Below are 14,952 nucleotides of genomic sequence, written 5' to 3' on the forward strand. Positions count from 1 at the left end.
ACACATTTTGCTCTACCTCTACCTCTTCTATGAAGAAAAAAAGACTACTGTGTTTAAATCTTAGAATTCCAAGTTAGGGAGAAAACCCACCCAGCCTTTCAGATATCCTTTGTCACTTCTGGAACATTACAGTCTTTCTGCACAACAATGTAAATAGGTCATATTTAATACTATTTTGTGAAACAATGAAAAATCAAGAGACAGGGAATGCCCTAAATTAGTAGTCATGTTATTAGAAAATTGAGTCAGGTTTATTTTTACACACGACTTAAAAATTACAGAGGATCCACGCATGGAATTTGTTAAACGGCAAATGAACTATCATCAAAACTAAAGATACTGGCTTGTGGCCAAGACATCCTTCTTTTTTTAAAACCATTAATCTGTTCAGATCATCAAGCTCAAGAACACAAAAACTGTACGTCTAAGTATGTTAAATATAAATCTTATTGTTTTTACTTTGAAACAGTATCATAATGTTATTGAACTATAGTCCAAGATACACCTTTCAGAAAATCATGTAATCTTTAATATATGTGAAGTGTGACTTGACAATGGGTTAACTCATTTAATCCAAACCTATAATCCCAGGTGGCTCAGGGCATTTCCAAAACAAACTTTCGTAAATGCTTATAGTATGGAAATTAGTTTGCTTTCTTTTGGAATCTGTTTTTCTCCTTCCTTGGACTGACTCCCAAAAAAAGCCAAGATTGCATCTGGAGCTCTGACTGTTCCAAGTATTAGTGAAATTGCCTGGAAAACCCACTTGTAGTAGTATTTAATCATGGGACATGTTATATTACATTAGTAAAAGAAACTAAATGTGTTATTCCTTTACAGCTTCTAGAAGGCTTCAGTTGATTTAGCTGTTTCAATTTTAAAACATATAACTGCACATATAGACCACGTAAAAATCTGAGAATCTCTAAATTTTGAGTTAACTGTAACAGGTTTTGAACGAAGCTACATGAAAGAGATGATTCCTATTTTCAAAACGTAGTATAAATCCCACTCTTCTGTCATCTATCAGTTGATTCCATGACTTGTTCAACATGACAATTTAATAAAAACTATAATAAAAGACTGTGTCTCTTATACAAGCAACCAGCTGTCCAGTAAAACACAGTCCCTACTGCAGTAACAGAGAGGTGCTTATTCAGAAGAACAAGCACAGGGATTTATGAAATCCTTCAGCGTCTTCCAGCCAGTGTACACTCTGATGTTTAATAAGGCAGAAAACCTCATGCTGCAGCCTTTTGCTCAGTGAGATCAAAACCATGATCCTTTTTAAAGGCGGTTCTGTTTATGAAGCCTGTGTAATCTTTAGGATGCACAGTCCCTACTAAATGTGGCTGAAACTGATCAACAAGTTCAAAAGTCATTTAACGGCTGTTAGAGACAGTAACAGAAGGACAGTGTAAAGTCCATTTTCTTTAGAAATCCAGATTAAAAAAACTAAACCAAACCCCCACCACAACAGAAGTATATACTCAAGGCTCCGAAGTTGCAAGACAACACTAATGAAGACAGAAATCTTGCTATTTTATATTCTGTTTGCTTCCAGTTAGAGGTTCATATGATCAAAGAAAAAGCAAGTATGAAGCCACAAAAAGTAATAATTTCTGTAGTGGATACAAGTCAAAATAAATGAGTAAGGTGCACAAAGCTAAAATGAAAACAGACAGAGAAATACAGCTTGCATAAAGACATGTTTTCAAACCACTTATTTAACCATGGAATTATTATCCGTGCTACACTCTGAAGTGCCTTTTGAGCAAAACCATTTACTGTATTATGCCCACTGTCTCTTGCCCTTTCACTGTGCACCACTGAGAAGAGTCCAGCTTCATCTTCTTTATCCTCTCTCCATCAGATACTGATACATATTGTTAAGATCTGCCCTCCCTTTAAATACTTCAGGGAGTATTTAAAACACAGTCTTAATAGTTTTGTTTACTTTGCCTAGTACAAAAGAGATTTCACTGTTTGAAATTAAAGGCATCTTAAAAAAAAAACAAAACCAAAAATAGTAACTTGTACAACTTGCTGAGCAAAACAGTATGCTGTTTTTCAAAACATATGATGTTTTTATAAATTAAATCACTGCTGTGTTGTGTGATCAATTGCAATTACAAAGTGTTAAATACTAGGAAGTTATGCCTTAAAGCATCAACCATTTACCTAATGAAAAGGAAAGAATATCCATTATGGGGAAAGGTACTTCTCTTCAAAAATTCCGGTAACAATCATCACTGGAAACAAAGCACTAAGGAAGTGGACTACCAGTCTGCACAGCAGTTCCTGGAGAGATGTATTTCTCCTGTGTATGACTGGATGACTTTGTTACTTCTTTACCTGTTTTCCATTGATGTACTTTGGTGCCACCATGAGGTGCTTGGCCTATTATCATTTTGAAATGGACAGGTCTATAAATATAAATAAATATAAACTAAACAAAGCTGAAAGTATGCTTTCAGACTACCAGTAAAGTTTGACTAGGTTTGGTGGGCAGAACAGTAAAATTGTGCTGGACTGCTGCACCACCAGTAAAATCAAATGGAATGGATTTTTAATAGTTTCAGGAAAATAATTCTTTAAGGTGCTTGTATATAATGAAGCATTACAAACCACAATAATTCATATAAACTAGCTGAAAATTACCAATATTCACTACAGCCTGCCGAAGACACTTCACAATTGAGGAAAAGGGAAAATGTCCCATACAAAACTATTCTCAAATTATCTTACTATCTTTAAGATGTAATATAAATTTTCAAAGGGTTTACAAAGCATTAGCAAAAAGTAAAGTAGTTTTTTTCCAGATATAGAAAGGAATGGAGAAAACATCAAGAAAAATAAAACTGATTTACACTGATGTATTTTAAAAATTCTGATGCAGAAGATGGATAAGTTTCTTTAGATGTTACTTTTTTTTTAGTAATTATGTCTAATAGGTTCACTACAAGTTATTTTTTACATTTTGATTCTGAAATGTCTTACTGACACTAACGATAAAACTGCACTCATACCAAGATGGTAGATAAGAAATAAATCTTGTAAGGTCTGATGAGGACAAGTTTAGGCATTTTACTTTGTTTATCTGTTTTGACATTTTTGTTTGGTTCCAAGTGACTTACAAAACCACCTGAGTCTTGGTTTCAGACAGCCAATTCCAAAATTTTATTACATGACTGCACAATTAGCTTGCCTTGCACAGTTCTCGCAAGTATTACAGGCTCACAGTGTCTCTGCTAAATGGTTTGAAAACATATCTACTTTGCCCATCACTGGAAAACTATTTTTGCTTGCAAATATTATGTCGCTCTATTTAAAGAGATTACCGCATCTTTAAACAAACATGCTCATACTGCACAAAATATGCAGGAAGTCATATACCATAGATAGCTTTTGACAATACATACAAAGTCTCTGCAAAGGTTTTCTGAAAGTCTCTGATGCTCAGGACAGAAATGTCTCAGAATCTGTGCATTCTACTACTCTATATCTGCACAGCCTAATTCTTGCTCTTTTGCTGATGACTGTTCTCTTTAAAAGTCCACTAGTTCAAAATTGTACGATGCTTTAAAAAATAACTTAAGAGACCTTGAGAGAAAGGTTTTCTGGACATTTTTTTCATCCATCAATCTCTGAAGTTTACTCCCTTTCCATATATAAATAAACAAAGGAGGTTATGTTTTGCATTTAAAGTGTTCACACTTACAACTTGTTCCTAACTTCAACAAAACTTGTTACCTTTTCATCCCCTTGCTCAGGAACATGACGGAACCGACATCTTGCTCTTGTACACCCACGTGAAGTCATGAAATAGTATCTGCAGTATTTTCGGGGCAAGTCAAGTGCATCGAGGATCTGCTGGACTGAATGAGAAGCCTGAAATAAAACAGAATTGCAAAAAGTTGAAGAGATCAAACAAGTAGTACTTTTTGAAAGCAAACATGCTCTTTTTTTTTTTTGAGAATTTCAAAATAACTACAAATTATAAAGAAAAGCAAAAAATATGGGATCTATAATTAAACCTCTGAAACAATCCTCATGTCTATATTGTCCTTGCAGCATTTCAAAGGGGACAAAGATCAATCTTGTCATGTTGTGTTAATGTCTAACACAAAAAAAGCCTGTCTTGAAGACCACAGACAGGGACAATGTAAGAACTGCTAAATGAGACAGCCAATGAGTAGAGAGGAGGAAGAAACAGAAAGGTGACAAGCTCCTGCATGGCTCTGAGTAGCAGTCTGAGAATTCTGGGGCATCAATTTCCTTTACCCTTTTTCAGTGCCCAGCAAGATGGATAATGCAGGCTGTCTTAAACATGTGAAACCTTGTCTGCTTTTCAGTTCTACAAAAAATGATAAAGTAATAAGCATTTTTAAATTTTGCTTAAGCTGAAAGTAAAATCAAGAAACTGAAGAGTTGTCCCATCATCACTGATTTTGTTCTCAGAAACTGTATTTACTCAGTGACAATATCTTTAAGGTGTAGAAACATAAACTTACATAGATTCATAATTTCTGACTCGATATATGGAGAACTGTCTGAATATTCATAAGAAATTTAGTGCCAAAGGATCAGAAATCAAAGATTTAATAACTCACAGTTGTGTTTTTCTCCATCCTCCATGGCTCAAAATCTCCAAAATTCTTCAATGGCTGTAAAGGACTTTTTCCTGATGGTTTGTAACCTAAAAATTAGGATGAGGGCAATAAATGGATCACATAATAAAAACTAATCATACTGAAACCACTCCAATTTATCATATTTTCCTTTATATTTATAGTTCCTTCAAGTCACAGCAATGATTAATGGAAATTTGATTAATACAGTCTAAAGCCAGTAATTTAAGTTACAGTTTTCTTAATTATCCCAGAAGTGAGACTTTACACAAACTTCAAGAGTAAGCACATGTAATTTAAAAACTTCACTACTTTGTCCAAGGTTCCCAGTCTCTAACTTATAGAGATAAGAAATGGAATAAAAATATCCAGAAGTTTAAATTTCAAAAGGAAAAATAACCCACCCACTTTATCAGTAATCTTTGTGTTCCAACATCACTAGCCATAAATTTAAACTGTTTTTTTCACAATTGAAAGAAAACCTTTCATATTCTTATGTTTTAAGCAGAGCTGTAGCAAGCTTAAGTCCAATGTAAATTACTGGTTTCTTTACCATGAAACTTGGTTTTATAACTTTAATTATTATTGAATAACAGATTTCTTTCTTTGAAAAATGAATAATGTTAATGGAAGATAAAAGTTCAAATTTTCAACTCCATATCTAAAGAGAAATAAGAGCTTTTGAAAGCCTTGCTTTCTAGGGTTCCCATCTAGCCCCTCCAAAGGGCTGGGTGTTCAAAAGACAGGGTGCTTAGCCCTTTCTGACAAACTACAGTTACTAAAGAGCATGAAATAATGAATGTTCTATTAGAGACTTGCACTAGGTACATGGTTCTTATTCTGCATGTCTTTCTAAACAGATAGGGCTATCCCAGGATAGGAAGGAGAAACCTAAGGTCGAATAATTAAATATTTAATGTTACATACTGTCACACTTACACAACTTTGTGCAGCGATGGAGGGCAAGTCGATAAATTCAGGATTGGATACAGTTAGTGACAAGAAAGACCAAGAAAACAGTCAACCACTAGATGCAGAAAAACAGCACTAGGAACTTGATCTCAGAAGTCTTTCCTACAGATTCTTGCCATCCCCAAAGCCCAGAGTTTCTGATCAGGTCCCTTCTAGAGTTTGTACTTTCCTTGCTGACTGTAGGTCAAACTTGTAGGGAAGTAGGTGAAATAGTGAAATAGTCAATTCTGCCTGCACAGTTCTGGGAATAAATGGCTCTTTTGCCCTGTCCTAGCGCAGGAACTCTTGCTTTGGCAACTGTTTTGAATGATTTTAAGACAGAAGATTTAGAAGAACTCCTCTGAAGATGTATACATTTTAAGGCCAAAGACACGAGCAGTTTCAAACAACTGGAGTCCGAAGAAGTATTTCACAGTTGCTTTTTATAGCGTGTTTCTCGCACTTCCTGAAAATATTGTTAAATGACATGACGATAAAATCGTTCTACAAGCTCACACTAGCATCAGAATTTGAAACTAAGCACGAACCTCTGTCACTGATCTTAATTCAGGAAATCCATGTTTATAAATATCTATATTAATCAATAATTCTAAAAACATTCATTCCCAAAGCAGCTGTTGCAAAGAAACAGAATACAGTACCTATCCATAAGTAATCAATTCCTGGTTTTCTCTATCTCATACGCCAAATAAACCATACATTTATGTAAGGCTAAATGTCAGATTTGTTATGTGCAGTGACTACAGTTCCATTACATTATGATTTCCCTGGTGGTAGAGACACTGAAGAGGTATCTGTCTCAGGTGTGAAATACACTGAACATGAAGTGCTATTTATTAAATCTACATAATTTCCTTGATCCAGCCTAGCACATGCCTCACAAACATTTGAATTGGCATAAGCAACAAAATTCTGACCTTCAGCAAAGTGGGTAAATCACTTTAGCAAGTTTTGTTAACAACAACCAACCAAGAAGACCTGCAGTCACGTTTTCTGACCACAAACAGAGAAAAACAAGTTACCTGCTGATGACTTGGTGCAAACATAATGCGCCAAACTACTAAGAATGTGGGCATTGCTGTACTATTAAAGTATCTGAGAACCATAAATACCAAGACAGAATGACTGCTATTTGACCCTACCAAATAGAGTTCTGCTAAAAACCAAACCAAAACCCCTCACTAACCTATCATATGAGAGCTTGCAGTTTTGCTTTTATATATGCAAACTAAAATTCCAGCCAATACCTTCAGGAAATGAAGACTATCCGTAAGATTTTATATGTAAATAAAGCACATGAAAAAATAAATTCTGGAGGGTTCACCAATACAGCATACAATACCATTTGTCCAGGATTTCATCACTGTAGCTTCACTGAAGATATTTCCTTTCGGGCCATTCAGTGGTGATCCTGATAGCAATTCACAGTCCACAAGATCTTTGTATTTACAGTCACTGCTGAGTATTAAAAAAAAATTTAAAAATTCTTTAACTAAGTAAACAGGTGCTTCTCTCATATACTGTACGCCAAAAAAGACAGATTAAGTGTATAAAACGTGAGAATTTCTTCCACAATTTATACAACACTTCAAAACTTGCTGTAAATTAAAAAAGCTAGCAGTCCCAGCAACTTAACTTTCATTAATCATGTTGCCTGGTCCAATGTGATTATCATCTTAGCTCAGATTGTTCTGTCCTAAAGCATAACCGTATGAAATTCAATAAATAAGTAGAAAAGGTACCCATGAACCACTTTTGGGGTTGTTTTTTCTTTTTTCCACTATGCTGACAGGAAGACTGAGATGATTTCTGTCATCTCTGAAGAAGCATCTACTTTACCATTGTCTGTTATGTAAAATCTGCCAAAGAAGTAAACCACAAAGCTTTTCAAATTACATTTGAAGAGCCAACTGTTTTCTTTTCTAAAACCTGATTCTACTGGGCAGAAGATTTAGGTGATTTCAAAGGGAACTCCAATTCAGGACTGTTCTGTCTTTAACTATCCCAAATACGTTCATTCCAGATAATTAAACTACTAAAATGTGACATTTTCAAAAATAATCTAAAAATATTGTTAGCCAAATACTTGGTATTCTCTTTCTTATTTGGAAACAAAGCCACAGGAAAAACATCATCCCCTTTCATGAGATCTTCCTCCCCTCCCCCTTTCAATTAAGAATCCTGGTCCAGTACAAAGGACACTTCAACCTGCTTGCCTCTCTGGAGACAGAAGTAGAGTTGCTATCCCCTGTGAGGGGTACATTCTTGCTATTTAATACTTCTCATAACCAAGATAATGCAAATTGTTCCTAAAGTGCAGGCTGTTTTTAATACAATTTGAAATGAAAATGCTGTGGCAGAGAAGAAGAAATTCTATCTAATAAACCCAAATTCTTCAAGATCAGTCTTTATTTTTAAATGCATTGGGTTGGTTTCCAGAGGGAAAAAATATGTGCAGATTTAGTTACTCGGAAATTTCAAGTTACCATGTAAATTTTTTTTTATACTTCCTTGTGATGCCAGCCTCAGGTCTGACAACAGGATTTTCATAGTAACTTACCTTCAGGATAACAATCTCAGATCTCTTTTTAATCTAGACATGAAACTACACACAATTTTGCCAGGGATTGTAAACTATACAGCTCTGAAATCAATTTATTTTTTTAAGTAACGGCATCACTAGAAATGAAGTTTGCTAAATAAGAACAGCAACTCTTGTTTTCTTCTACATGAAACTTTGCAATGGTAACATTTTTGAGTAAAACTAGAGAAAATAGTTTGACTCCAAATGAAGGCCTTTTCTTTAACCACACAGAGTGCTGCATTTCAACTAAAGTAGTGAAGTAATGCAGAATCACTTGCACAAACATATTTTAATCAGCATAATCTACTTATTCTATAGTATAAAGAAGGTAAATTGAAACAATATTTAACTAGGAGGAGGAGTTTGGAGCTCTCTAGTGGATTAATGAAAACACGCAGTATTCTCCACTAACATACTTCTGGCACACCTCACCCCTCTCACAGATTGTGACTGGTGTTGGAAAAAAACCAATACTCTTCTATGTCACCTAAGGTTTCTTGACTATTTTGAAAATTACTTTGTGTCCTGGTTCTGGTCAGGACAGGGTTAACTTTTGCAGTAGAAAAATTGTATTAAATACTGATGGTGTTTTGGTAAAAACATCATGTTTTGTTTGTACAGTAACTGGGGAACACCACAGGTTACATGAAGGACACATTATATATACCTTTTTTCAGCTTCACTCTTTTTTTCTTGTTTAACATCAGGCACTCCATCTGCAAACTTGAACTGTGAAGATATCTAAAAGTTATTTTCAGGTACAGCCAAGCACTACGAAGCCTGTTATGCTTTACTCTACAGACTTAAAACTGTTAGTGATTATTGAAAGGTGTGACAATATAGCCTTGACTGCAGAAACTGTAATTTGGATTGTAGGGTTACTCTTGCAACGTTTTAAAATGGACATATTGCCATTATGCTCTTGATCTTTAAAACAGTGACTGCTAATTGGAAAAAAAGCGATGTGACTGTCTTGACTTCTCTGCTCCCATTGATAATCCCAGAAATTTTTAGGCCTACTGCCCAATTTTAACTGTGCCTGACAGATGTGTAGAAACCCACAAAAGACTTCATCAAGAAACCCACTTCATCAAGTTTGATGAAATTTAAAGCTGTACCAGGGAGGAATTTAAGGCTTTTGCTCAGCTATATACTATGTTGTATAGTTAAAAAATCACCAATGATATGGAGAAAATAGACAGTGCCAAATATATTTGGGGGTAAGAATCTGAAAGGACTAATACAGAAAAACGTCATGGAATCCTGGCTTTGTTTTGTTCATTACTCATGGAAGTAACTGGAACTACAGAATCTATCACAAATTTATGATAGCCAAAGAATTAGACATAGATGCGCTCTCATCGGATTTCCAAACTTCATTTTAGCAGTTCCCCAAATGTTTATAGCACTTTCTCCACGGTTAGTCTTTGTCCTTCTCACAGGATTATCAATTGGAAAAGCCATCAAAAAAGTAAAATACAAAAATCACCCCAAATGGTAGAGTACTTGCAACAAGTTTTCTGCCGTTGCATTCCCTGCCCAAGTTGGCACAGGTAGTTTTCTGTCCACATACAGAACAGTAAGACACTGGTTTTACAAGGACAACGCTATGAAGCAGCCCAGCTGGGACTGACCTTGCAATATTACAAGAAGTACTACACCTTCAGCAAACTGTACTATCTGACAGACCCTTTTAGATTCTCTAAGAGATCAAGGAACAAAGTGGTGCTGTTAACTTTGTGAATCAGATGTTAGCAGCCCAAATTCCATTTGCTGAAGGAAATGTTTCTATTCTTCTAAATAATGATTTTGAAAAGGAGACCGATTCTCTGCTGTTTGATTAACTGATTACTTACCAATTTTTAACCATGTGAATTTTAAGGTTAACTTACCCAGTATAAACCATTATCCACTCTTAAAGCAGTGGAAAACAGTAAACGCTATCAGCAGCTATGTCTGAGCAGCAGAGAGATGCAAATTCCAATCCCTTATTAAAGAAGTAAACACTATAAAACTTCAGCAAGTATTAAAAGATCTGACTTATTATTTAGAAGGAGGACAGAGAGAGTAGAAAGGTCAGATAAAGTCAGTAAGCATAAAAATGGCTTAACATTCCCTCTGAACTGCCGCAAGTCAGTATGTTAATATAATGGCCCCTTTGCCCATGTAATCAGGCACAGAAGGATCCTCCTTGGAAGCATGATGGCTGTGCAGCTCCCCAGCTTTCCAATACCATGCCATTCTTCACAGATTGTATGGTGAGAAGCATTTTACAGCAACTTTTAAAACTAGATATGTTATGTAAAATGTCATATGCAAAGTAGTACTCTTAGGTGTTCACTGGAACAGTAATTTTCATACTGCTGGTGGTACAGCATTAATAAGTGATATAACAATATCCTGTTTCATTTCAAATGTGAATGTGAATTATTAGTAACAACAAAAAAAATCAAGTTAAGCACAAATTACATTGTCAATGGCACAGAAATCTATGAAATACTAATATTCTTTTTATTACAGGAAATTAAAAATTTTGTTGATAAAACAACATTAGTAATTGAAATTATCCAATTATGTGGATTGTAATTTCTTAAACTATTTAAGGAGAGAAAGCATAACTTCTCAGTACCTTTTCATTCACATCAAAACTCTTCAAAAGTTCATCCAGTTCACTTGGTTGCCCATCTTTAAGAAAGTCCTCAGTAACATCTCCCAAAGGACTGCTTCCTCTGGAGGAGTTGTGGGTTTTAATATCTTCAGCTAAAAATGTATAAACACATTGCTTTATGTGTTTCCCATGCTAAATATTACAAAGTCTTAATATTAATGACATTTAAGAACTCCTAGGACTTCCTAAATGTGAAATTTATAAGGAAAAATAGTTCACGTTTAAGACAAGAACCATTTCAAATAAATATTAAGCTGAATCTGCAATTAAAATTCTATCCAGGCTGTATGTACTGTAACGATCCCTGTAGAACAGTACAACAGGTTTATTTATAGAATATTGAATTCAGTATTTTAGAAATAAATTCAGTTAAGCTTTTTTATTAAAACCCAGCCAAAGATATGTGTGGTAATTTGCTACACAAAAAGACTTAGACTTTGCTAGAAAACGGCATAAGTTAATTGTAATGATACAATGCTCTGAGAAACTCCAAATTCCCGTAATACAGTAGACTCAGTAAGAATTCAGTGTCAGGAAATTTCAGCACCTTTTGCAGATGCCACAGGAAATTAATAAAACACCTGACTACAACTTCCTGAAGCAGCTGTTTATGTACAACAGCAGAGTTCTGCATAGAAAAGAAATTCACATGAATTAAATTTCAACTGCACTGCATTGTCCAGATGCAGGAAGAAAGAATTATATTAATATTGGAAAAGCTTTTGTCTTATAGTGACTGATCTCTGTATGATCACCAGACACATCTGGCAAAAGACAATGTACGTAAGATTTCCACTTAAAAGGTAAAGAGGATTGATGTCATCCAGAATACTTTAATGTTAGTATTTTTTTCCCTGCTTAGATGGTGAAGCCACTGAGGCATGCAGCCATGACCTCACTAAGTAACACGTGACACCAGAACAGTAACTTATTTTATTTACAAAGCAGTAAATCATTTTATTTACTAAATAAAATAATGCTAAATAATGCATAAATAGTCAGTAATTACCAAACCCAGGCAATTTCTTTTGGTCTATGCGGGTCTTTTTTAAAAGTCATATATTAAACATTAAGTTACCATGTGCATATTCATCTAAGAGTGTGATGTGATCCTAAGTTTCTCAGACCTGGGAAGAAGGACTTACTGAAACCTTTTTCTTTATTTTATGCACCACAAAAAGAATCAAAGACTTTAAGCCTCAAACTTCACTAGAACACGAAGTTAAACAACAAAGAAAATGCAGAAGTTACTAAATGTACAGGACTTGCTCCCAGGTTTGGTTTCAATCACCTCAGTATTGCAGATGCATGGCATAGGCCCTTCTGGCATTTTACATCACCAGAGGCCTAACTGCACTTCCTCCTCAGGGAATTTGTGTCTGTTTTTTAGTATCTGAGCTCTTAAAACCTCATTACCTTTTATTTTGCCTTCTAATCCCTGAAGCCTGAAACCTTCCCTCCCCCAGATAGTCACTAGCCGCTCCTTTCTCTCCAGGAGACTACATCTGCCCAAACCACTCCTTCTAGATGAACATAAATCATTAACGTGAAAAACTAGCACAAGAGGTACCGTCACAGACATCTTGCAAGCCTGCAGCGAAATCAACACATAATGTCAGAATGTCACATTAACAGCAAGCTGACAAACTGATACCAGAAAGGGAAATACTGTGAACTTTCAAAACCAGTCTCAGCATTCTATGTGTTCTCCACTAGGTCAATAATGTGCTTCTGTTCAAAGTCAAAATCCTGTTCCTCCAGCCTATCTAATAGAAACTTCCACATCAGATATAATTGAAAAGTAGGTCTGGTATGTAAGCTGTAGAAAACAAAACAAATCACATTCATATGCTGCCTAGCTTGACTGTTCTGCTTTAAATAGGAAGAAAAAAAAAAACATTAAGTCAGAAGTAACCTTCTCTTATTGAAAAAAAGCATCCTTTAACAACAAAACAGTGTCTCAGAGAAATGAGCAAAGCATCCACAAAAAGACCAAAAGGACAACCTGGAAAAAAAAATGATTACAAAATTCTGTGTGCTGATGAACACAAGAGAACAGCCAACTCTAAATGTGAGCCAGACTCCAAAGCAGTATCACAGTATTCAGTGTCCTACTATAACCTCAACTATCAGAATTTCTTGCCTAAAGTATCAGAGATGTAAAAAAAAGCCCACTAACAAAAACAAACAAACAAAAAACCCCAACCCCCCAGTACTACCAACAGACAGGTATTACAGAGAAGTAGAGATCCCTGTATTACTCAGGTTTGTACCATTTTGAAAGACGTCAATTTTAGACACATTAGGAAATAAACTGCCATTACAATAAAAAGATATTACAGGAACTGACACGTTCCTCTTTTTTTGCAGGGAGCAGAAAGGCTAGGTTTTGCCACAAAACATCTTTGTGGTTACTTTCACGTTCTGATTAAGTAAGAAAAAATTTCCAATGACTCTCACCTTTTAGCACCAAATCATAGGAATTTTCAGTATCATTTGATGTTCCAAATTCTTGCATGCATCTGTTTTGAACAAAAAGAATATTTAAGATTTCCATCTTGAACAAAAATAAAATTAATGTACCACTTACATTAAGGTTCTCAGTAACAGTTTTAGCTATGGACAGAATCCTTACATACGATGCACAAAGTACATAAAATACAAAGTAAAACTGTTCTTAACTTTTGGCTTTCTTATGTCCACCCCTACAGTTATACACCTAAACATGTTAAGTAAAACCAAGACATTTCAAATCCCCAATTTTTCAGTAAAAGCTCATTATCTCATTTAATTAATAAAATTAGGAAACTTTCTCTTTATCACAAATTATGGAAATACTGTGCTAATGAGCCAATTTATGAGTTTCTAGAAAATGAAATTTATAGCATTTTTATATTTGAGACCAAAGTAAATTTATATTCAAGATCATCTGCATAACAATATATCTTAAAGAGAGTAGCAAAAACATTTGTTCACAGAAAGATACTCACTTCACCTATTTCAAGGATAAGTTAGGAAACAGTAACTATTTCTCCTTAGAAAAGCTCAGAAGTAAAAGTACATGTTAAAGTATTATATACAGAATATATAAAACATCATCAGCACAGATTTTGGAAGCTTGTACCTGGTGAATGACACAACATCTGACAGCAAGCTGTCTAGTAAAATGGAACAAAGGAAATTTGCAACAACCTAGTGGGAATGAAAAAGTTCCACAGTATGTGTAACTTTGGACTATACAAACATTCAAGCACATATAGGAGATATATTAAGACGCAGAGTTTAGTAAGTTTCAGCAAGTTTGCAGAGATGGGAGGGATTACTACTATTAGAGCTCTTTGTAGGTTTATTTCCTCTCTCCCCCACATTTTATGTGAAATGTAAAGTTTGAGTGATTTTGCCTACAACTACTGACTTTCTTTTTTGCAAAACTATCATGCAGACAGTTGCAGAAAGCTGTCATCTTCATATACATTGCTTAAAACTGAAAATATTTTACAGTACAGCATCAAGAAACTGAAATATTCACGTTCAGGTCAAAAGCCACTTTCCAATCTTTACCAGATTCTGCTAATTGTGCAGTGTGAAATAGTTATGGAAGTACTTTATTACTGCTTGCACAGAAAGTGCCTAAAACACATACAGAAAACTACATTTATTACAGTACTTGGCATTTGCTCATCAGACTTCAAACAAGTTCATTTTTCATCTATCTAATGATCTCCGATGTTGCTCTAAGTCAAGGTAATTACTAACTAAAGGAAGTATTTGTCCTTCCCTACAAAGTACTTACAATATCCAATAAAACTTTCAGTTACTATGTAGGTAAATTGCAAACCTTATTACCATAAACAATACATGAGTCTAAAGGGCTCAGAAGTTCTGGTCCTCCATCCTGTGCAACAACTGTCTGAACAGTCAGTTGGAACCCACCTCTGGACAGCCATTATCATCCTGGCTAATAATGCAAAATGTACAAATACAGCAAATACTAATTCTGATATACAAAGATATCATAGACACTGTACCCAAAATGAATACTCATTCTAATACATTTACTATGACACAGCCTAACTGCTTCTCAAGAAGTTGGACGT

The 14,952-nt window shown here is 34.9% G+C and overlaps 1 protein-coding gene across 6 annotated transcripts in view; it reads right to left on the minus strand.

Moving 5' to 3' along the window:
- The window catches only part of TOPAZ1 (testis and ovary specific PAZ domain containing 1), a 40,509-nt gene that overhangs the window by 19,088 nt on the left and 6,469 nt on the right, over nt 1-14,952 (minus strand). For 5 of the 6 annotated variants that reach the window (XM_027675471.1, XM_027675473.1, XM_027675475.1 and 2 more), the window contains 6 exons: nt 13,316-13,377; nt 10,817-10,947; nt 8,855-8,916; nt 6,946-7,058; nt 4,614-4,699; nt 3,754-3,891 (listed from right to left, as the gene is read on the minus strand). In XM_027675471.1, the coding sequence (XP_027531272.1) occupies nt 3,754-3,891; nt 4,614-4,699; nt 6,946-7,058; nt 8,855-8,916; nt 10,817-10,947; nt 13,316-13,377 (592 nt within the window). The remainder of the gene's footprint in view (nt 1-3,753; nt 3,892-4,613; nt 4,700-6,945; nt 7,059-8,854; nt 8,917-10,816; nt 10,948-13,315; nt 13,378-14,952) is intronic. The other variant, XM_027675472.1, reaches the window with a different exon arrangement.

The sequence above is a fragment of the Neopelma chrysocephalum genome, unplaced genomic scaffold, assembly GCF_003984885.1.
Source record: "Neopelma chrysocephalum unplaced genomic scaffold, ASM398488v2 Primary Assembly neopelma1_26, whole genome shotgun sequence".
NCBI classification, from domain to species: domain Eukaryota; kingdom Metazoa; phylum Chordata; class Aves; order Passeriformes; family Pipridae; genus Neopelma; species Neopelma chrysocephalum.